The sequence below is a fragment of the Ursus arctos genome, unplaced genomic scaffold (genome assembly GCF_023065955.2).
Source record: "Ursus arctos isolate Adak ecotype North America unplaced genomic scaffold, UrsArc2.0 scaffold_23, whole genome shotgun sequence".
Taxonomy (NCBI): Eukaryota; Metazoa; Chordata; class Mammalia; order Carnivora; family Ursidae; genus Ursus; species Ursus arctos.
The window spans coordinates 39252270-39260158 of record NW_026622908.1 but is presented as its reverse complement, the minus strand read 5'-3'; the positions used below and the strand labels follow the sequence as shown (position 1 = coordinate 39260158).

Sequence of the window (7889 nt, the reverse complement as noted above, 5' to 3'; positions counted from 1 at the left end):
CCCATATATTTTAATGATTTTTATTTTTTATTTATTTTTGAGAGAGAGAAAGAGAGCATGAGCAGGAGGAGGAGCGGAAGGAGAGAGAGAAGCAGACTCCCCACTGATTAGGGAGCTCGAAACATGGCTCCATCATGGGATTCCAGGATCATGACCTGAGCTGAAGGTAAATGCTTAACTGATTGAGCCACATAGGGGCCCCACAACCCCCTATATTTTGTATGAAGGAGACAGGGGGAGATTGATAGGCACGGGATGGAAAAGTCAGTGTGTCCTCATAGGGTAGAGATCAAAAGGATGGGACATAAGACAAGGGATGATGGTTTCCACCCATCAAAGCCGGAAGCAGCCATGAATAGATTTTCACCTCAAACTTCCACAGGTAGCATGGCTCTCCTGATACAATAATTTCCATAAAATGTTACAGTTTTTGGACTCTATCATCAAAATGTTGAGAAAATAATTGGTGTAAGCCACCAAATGTATGGCAGTGTTTCACAGCAGCCAATGGAAACTAATCAAAATTTTCTGCATCAGGTGCCTCATGGCTTGGGGCATTAGTGAGAAAGGGGGGTTCATGGAAGTTAGAGCAGGTTGCAGGCAGGCAGTCTGTACAGTTTTCTACATTTCTTCTGCAGTAACTGTGGAGTCTTGAATGGATTTGTGCAGATGGCCCCTAGATGGTGTTTCTGGAGCTCTCGGGAGAAAGTGAGGGAAAAGCATTAGCATGAGGTGTTGATGAGTGGTCTAGACTCGATGAGCAATGCGCATGCACAGAGTCAAAAAGCGTTAACTGAAGGGTGAAGCCTGGAGATTCACTAAAAATTGAGTAGACGGAAAACAAAATATACCAGAGAATTCATAGCATTGAATCCAGAGTGAAGGTGTGAGGACGGAGCAGGTTGGTTGTGGTTGTGATAAGGACACAGTATTAGCGATGCTGGTGGCTGGGAACCACATGACTAGCCAGACAGGCTGTTGGTATCCTTCATACAAAAGCATCGCAGGAACGTTTTAATTGTGCATTACCCTGAAACTTCATTTTCACTTCTGGCCATGTGAATGTGAAGTCTATAAGGTGATGCAGGATGATTCCTTAGCAAATATTTCCTGCTCCCCAGGATGCCATGGGTAACTGGACATGTAGTCTCCAAAATTTACTATTGACAACACCCAATGGCCACTTCATGACCAAGACCACCCCAACTCAAGTCCAAAGACTGTAGCATAATAACGAAACATACAGAGTAGTGCAGAGCAAGTGATTTATTGAAGCAAGATGTTGAAACCTTTACATTTTCCGGAAGAATAGGTGATCACTGCAGGACAGGGTTGCTAATATATGAGATTCATTATATACAATTCTCCATGGTTTTCAGCTGAAAGAAAGAGAGAGAAGTCTCAGCCATGCTGCTCTTAGGGATGACACCTTAACACAGACTGTCACCCAGAAGAAGTTGTCTATGAAGTTTCAAGCAACAATAGGGAAGTAGAATGGACACAAGACAGGAAACCAGGGAGGATGGTAAACTAAATACACCTGACACAATCACAACAAACGATGCAAGTCAGGAAAAATACATTTCTGTAGTCTGGCCAATAAAGCCTGGGGTGACCCAAGAGTAAGACTCAGGTTTCTAATGGAAGGAGGAGCAGCCCAGGGTTTTTTCTCTGCTATCCCAGGGTGAAGGACTCTAATTTTTCACTGCAGTAGGGAAAGGGCGGGGGGACCAGGGTGAGAGACTGGAACATGGACAGGAGGGGACCTTGGGAATACTGCTTTCAGGAGAATCCCAGGCTCCTGGTGTGGAAATTCAACCAGGTGGCACATGTCTACTCAGCACTGAAAACCCAGCCCCTGTGGGCCTTTGTGACTGAACCTCATGACCTAAATCCAGCAGTGGATAGGTGGAGAGACACCGTTAAATATCTTATTTCTTGACAAGATCTAATTTAAGTGTTTCACCTTCACCTGTGGCTTCAGGAGACAGAGGAAGGAGGGTTTCTTCTGGACACGGGTTTGATAAGGGAGAGAGTTGTAGGCAGGAAGTGGTGAAGTGGACTGAGGTATGGGGGGTAGGCCTTGGCTGTGCAGAAGCTGGTAGGGTGCCCTCCCAGCTGCCCTCCATGCTGACAGAGTCCAGGTTCCCTCCTTTCCAGCTGTTTCCCCCTTCAACACTCCCAACACCCCCATGGGATTGCGCTGTGATTGTGTCCACTCAGAGGGGGGAGATTGCCCTCAGGAAAGCTCCCAGGGAAGGATGCAGCCAGCTTTGGCCCTTCAACATCAGTGTGTAGGTCCCCAGGTGTCCTCCTCCTCAGGACGCTATGAGGAACCTGTGCCCAGGGAGGTGACCTGAGAAGGAGAAACGTGCCAGATGCTCTTGGCAGCCTTTAGCTGCCCAGAGGCTAATGTCATCCATCCTGTGGCCACCTTTCACCCTATCAGGGGTGAGTAGGGAGGCAGGTACCTCCACCACCTGTGCCCCTGGCAGAGCAACACCCTGAGCACATTCTTGGGAGCTCAGCCAAGCAGAAGCCTCTATGCACAAAGAAAGAAGAAAGGAATTACCAATGTGCTTGCAATTAGCAATTTTTTGTTAGAGGATATCTGATCTGTGCAGGCCTTCACTTCCATCTTGGCCTGAATGACTTCTTGAGGTGGGTCACATAATGTCTTAATTAAAGTCTTGTAGCTAGCTGGTTCTAGAAACAGGAAGCTCTTCAATTCAAGTACAAAAGCTGGACAGGTGATCGCATTGGCTGGTGAAGAAAAAGAGATACAATTGATGTAAGGAAAAATTGTTTTCACCTGGTTACCTGAAGTCAGATCTAGACAGGAACCCTAGAGGTTTTATGATCTCATTCCACAATAGTGCCAATGACAATGCCTGAACTTGGAAACTGTGACTTCCTCATATCACAGCAAGCAGCAGAGCCAGGACTAGAATAGAGGCTTACTGATCCCTAGCTCAGTTTTTATCCATTTTAAAGCACATACCCTCCTTTCCAAGACTCTCCTGGTGTTGAAATTTACTTTCTTTTTATTTATATTTTTAAAAGATTTTATTTATTTATTTGACAGAGAGAGAGACAGCAAGAGAGGGAACACAAGCAAGGGGAGAGGCAGAGAGAGAAACAGACTTCCTGCTGAGCAAGGAGCCCGACTCCGGGCTCGATCCCAGGACCCTGGGACCATGACCTGAGCAGAAGGCAGATGCTTAACGACCGAGCCACCCAGGCATCCCCCCACTTTCTTTTTATTTCAATCAGTTAAGTGTGGGTGAATGGAATGACACCTTGTTTATATCTTGGATATTAGGGAAGAGGAGCTTTTAGAAATCAATTTTTAAGTGAATGGTAGCATCAGATCATTCCAGAGAGCAGAGAAGGGGTGAACCAATCTGGAGAAGAGTAGGTCACACCATTTATTTCTTTAAAAGATTTTATTTATTTATTTATTTATTTATTTATTTATTTATTTATTTATCTATTTATTTATTTGAGAGAGAGAACAAGCAGGGAGAGTGGCAGGTATAGGGCAAGAGAGAAGCAGGCTCCCCTCTGAGGAGAGATCCTGACATGAGGCTTGTCCCAGGACCCTGGGATCATGACCTGAGCAGAAGGCCAACGCTTGACCAACTGAGGCACCCAGGCGCCCCAAGGTCACAGTATATATTGGAAGATGCTAGTTTGAAACTAAAGAATAAGATTGTGTCATTGGATGCAGATATGGTTAAAAAGCCACACACACTCATACAAATACAACTCCCCTAATATCAGTTTGAAAACATTCCAAGCTTATCCACAAAGTCAAGACTGGATTTTTTATTCCAGCAGTGATACACAGAATATCTTAGAGAGGGTGAGAGGCAGGGACTGGGACTCTTTCCTGACCCCACTGGAACTGTGTGGAGACCTGAAGTGACCACTTTCCCTAGTGTGCATTCTCTATCCCCCCAAATCTTTGTAACCATGCTGTAGTCAAGGAGGTACCCTACCAGGCTCTGATCTGACCCCTGAGCAGATGTCAAACTATGCAGAGAATTTGAAGTTTAAATTAGAGGCAACTCAGGGAAAGAGGAGGACGTTGAGAAAGTCAGATGAAATAGAAAGACTGAATAAGACTTGGGTCAGTATCCAGGCTAAGAAGCCATGCAAAAATATTGTGGAATGGATGGTCAGAATCTAGATAAACAGAAATCCCAGCCCTCCAAGTGTACTCATCCTATTACAAAGTACTGGTGGCACTCCTAGAAAACCAGGAGGACTGGTAGATACAGTGAGATCTACTCACTAGTAGATACAGTGAGTGCTGCTGATTCCCAGAGCCCCCTTGAAGATTTATTATCAGAGACTAAGAGAACACTGGCTCTTCTGAAAGTGAGAATTCTCCCCAAACCCTTCCAGCTGTAACATTTTATGAGCCTGAATCCAAGAGTTAAAAAGCTGTGGACTCAACTGGCACCTGAAAATCTTTGGGAAAGAGAATATCTGGGAACTGCTAGAAATTGGCTTGATAGCCAAAGCTAAACCCTTGACAGTTAATCTCACTCCATTGCATAGCTACCCTTGTGGTAAATGTCAAACCCAAGGATGAGAAGAGACTTGGAGAGATTAGCATTTTGTTAAAGGTCAGAGCATGGGTAAGTGACAGAGCCATGATTCACACTAAATCTTATGTCCTCTTGATTCTGAAAGACATAGCATAGATAATGAGAGAGGCTTCAGTGGAAACTCTTAAAATTTACCTGCAAGAATTTGTTGTAAAACTTCCAGGATGTTGGGAACTGACCAAAGGAGTCTTGAGCTTGGGAGATGGGGTGGAAGGGGAGGGCTAGTTCCCAAGTAGAGGAAAAAGAAGAAAGCCACATAAGTTCACCTAGTTCAGAGAAGGGTACTCACCAAGGCTGGTGCCTGTCTGACTAGAAATGATACTCACCCTCATAGCAGTAAAGAGCCAGAGTGACCAGCAGGACACTCAGGGACAGCCTCATGGTGTATTTTGCTTTGAGATTTCAGCTTTAGTGAGAGGTAACTAGGAGCTAAACTCAGGAGGCTGGGGAGCCCAGGACTATTTATACCCAGTGAGCCTTCCTGGTGCTGCCCAAATAAACAAGTGGTCAGGCCATGGGCCTGGCTTCCAGCCCTCCAATCCTTTCTCAGGGCTCATGTCCTCCGTTGAAGTCACAGACCCCAATGGCATGGTCAAATTTCCTGTTCATAGTCATTGCTGGCAGCATGCACTTCTCCTTTGTAGCAACATTGAGGTTTTAGTTTTCCAAATGTATAGTCTATTAATTGATGCACACCTCCCCCAGACATTAGCTCCTGAACTGCAGGGGCAGTCTCTGGTTTTGCTCATCTTTACTTAACATAGTGCTTGGCACACAGGAGAGGAAAAGCAAATATTCTTGCAATAAATGAATAAATATGAATTAACAAACCACTAAAGTTGGCTGGGGTGTATCTTCAGTATAAAATGATGCCTGCTATGCCAAGTTTCAATTGAGCAGGTGAGGGAGAAAGGTTAGTAACACGATGACCCCAATGACAGGAATGTGTGGTTTTCGGTATCCCAAGAGAAGACAATGTGAAGGGGAAGACTACCTCCTCAATTTCCTATTTTAAGGTAATATTTTAAAAAATATTTTTAAAAATATCAAAAGGAGGGCACGTACTGCATGGTGCACTGGATGTCCCAAGAGAAGACAATGCGAAGGGGAAGACTAACTCCTCAATTTCCTATTTTAAGGTAATATTTTAAAAAATATTTTAAAAAATATCAAAAGGAGGGCATGTATTGGATGGTGCACTGGGTGTTATATGCAAGTAGTGAATCATGGAACATTACATCAAAAACTAGGGATGTACTGTATAGTGACTAACATAACATAATAAAAAAAATTAAAAATTTATTATTAAAAAAAGCCTAAACCATCCTGTTAAAAAAAATAAAAATAAAAAAATAAAAAATATCAAAAGATATTTCAAATCATATCAAGCTCTACATGGTGAAAAAGAAGGTCCTCCTTAGGTTTACTTGTCAACTGGAAGGGTCACACCTCAGAGCCATCAGGATGAGGCAGTAGAGCTCCCCACAAGGGCTCTTCTTCTGCCTATCTCCAATTAGAGTATCCTTCTCTATGAAAACACAGAGGAGGTGTGGAAAATTCTTACTAAAGGCATTGGGAGGTCAGTTTGGTTATCCAAGGGAGCATATGGGAGAGCCATTCAAGGGTATATAGAATTCTGACTGGAAGAAGTGGCTGGAGGAGGGATCTTGAGGGAAGAGCTTGAGGGGAGACAAAAAGGCATAAACCACATTCCTGGGGCATATCGGGTACGTAGGTTACCCTGAAACATGTATTACATACAACAATGCATGGTGGCAGAGGAAAGGCTTTGTGACTGGAGAGACAGAATGGACTAAATCAAGAAGAGTTTCCACTGTACTCTGTGGGATGTGGGGGCAGAATGGTGGGTGTGTTAAGACACATCTAGGGTTATTGGCACTAGTGCTTTCATGCTGGGTTTCAGATCTCACGTCAAAATCACACGGGCCGTTCACACCCATTATGATGGTTAATGTAAGAGGAAAGAAAGAAAGAAAGAAAGAAAGAAAGAAAGAAAGAAAGAAAGAAAGAAAGAAAGAAAGAAAGAAAGAAAGAAAGAAAAGAAAGGAAGAAAAGAAGGAAAAGAAAAAAAAGTGTTGGCAGGGATGTAGAGCAATAGGAACCCTTGCGCATTTTGGTGGGAATAGAAAATGGTGCAGCTTCTGAGGAAAAGAGCCTGCAGGTCCTTCCAAAAATTAAAAGGAAAGTTAATATGATCACTCAAGTTCACCTGTCAGTACCCATGCTAAAGAATTGAAAACAGAGTCTCAAATGTATTTGCATACCCGTGTATACATTATCCACATATAGCATTATCCGCAATAGCCAAGAGGTGGAAAGAACCTCTTTATGTTTATGGGCAGATGGATAAAGAAAATGTGGTAGATACATATAACGTAGGATTATTCACATTCAGCCCTATAAAACAAAGAGAGCCTATCTCGTGCTACAACATGGGTGAAACTTGAGGACATTACACTAAGGGAAAGAAGTTAGTAAAAAGAGAAAATACTCTATGATTCCACTAATATGAGGTTCCTAGAGTAATCAGTTTCATAGAAATAGAGAGTGAATGGTGGTTGTCAGGGGCTGGGGGAAGTAAAATATCATGTTCAATAAAAATCGAGTCATCACAATAACAGTGGACTGATGATATCTGGAAACATACCATTGTAATCCTCCCTACAGGTCATTTGGGTTGCAAAATCTCCTTTAGCCAATAATAATAGTGGCAATAAAACAAGCAGCACTAATTTTTGCTTGCTAGCTATGGCCAAAGAATGTGAAAACATAATGTATCATCTTCAATCATAGCTACAAGTCTACAAGCCGTTAGGTTTTCTATTCAGCAGCTGAGTCAACGAACTTGCAGAAAGTAAGAAATTTGCTCAATATTGCTCAGTTTGGAAGTCGATAGGTCCAGCTCAGGCATGATGGTGTGGGAATTAAAAAGTAACAAATTGGTGCTCTCAGTCAGGGAAGGCTGGAGGTGGTGACATGTGAGATGGGACAGAGGTAGATGACAGTGAAGTTCTCTGCTTGCATCTCTTTCTTAAAATTTATTTTTATTTTTTATAATAATATTTTTTATTATGTTAGTCACCGTACAGTACATACCTAGTTTTTGATGTAATGTTCCATGATTCATGACTTGCGTATAACACCCAGTGCACCATGCAATATGTGCCCTCCTTAATACCCATCACCAGCGTATCCCATTCCCCCCCCCCCGAAGCCCTCAGTTTGTTTCCCAGAGTTCCATAGTCTCTCTAA

At 43.1% G+C, this 7889-nt stretch overlaps 1 protein-coding gene across 1 annotated transcript; it reads right to left on the bottom strand.

Annotated features, from left to right (window-relative positions):
• Positions 1 to 1258: 1258 nt before the first annotated feature.
• On the bottom strand, positions 1259 to 5053 carry SCGB1D2 (secretoglobin family 1D member 2). Its single transcript, XM_026487659.4, has 3 exons — positions 4943 to 5053; positions 2573 to 2763; positions 1259 to 1379 (listed from the first exon to the last, which is right to left on the bottom strand). Exons 1-3 carry the CDS (start codon positions 4995 to 4997, stop codon positions 1353 to 1355), a joined length of 273 nt encoding a protein of 90 aa, XP_026343444.2. The 5' UTR covers positions 4998 to 5053; the 3' UTR covers positions 1259 to 1352.
• Positions 5054 to 7889: the final 2836 nt, after the last annotated feature.

Coding starts and splice junctions, on each gene's coding strand:
- SCGB1D2 (XM_026487659.4), bottom strand. CDS start 4,997: ATGAGGCTGTCCCTGAGTGTCCTGCTGGTCACTCTGGCTCTTTACTGC. Junction 2,764..4,942: donor GGCTCTTTACTGCTATGAGG/GTGAGTATCATT, acceptor TTTCTTCACCAG/CCAATGCGATCACCTGTCCA. Junction 1,380..2,572: donor TGCTAATTGCAAGCACATTG/GTAATTCCTTTC, acceptor TCTTTCTTTCAG/CTGAAAACCATGGAGAATTG.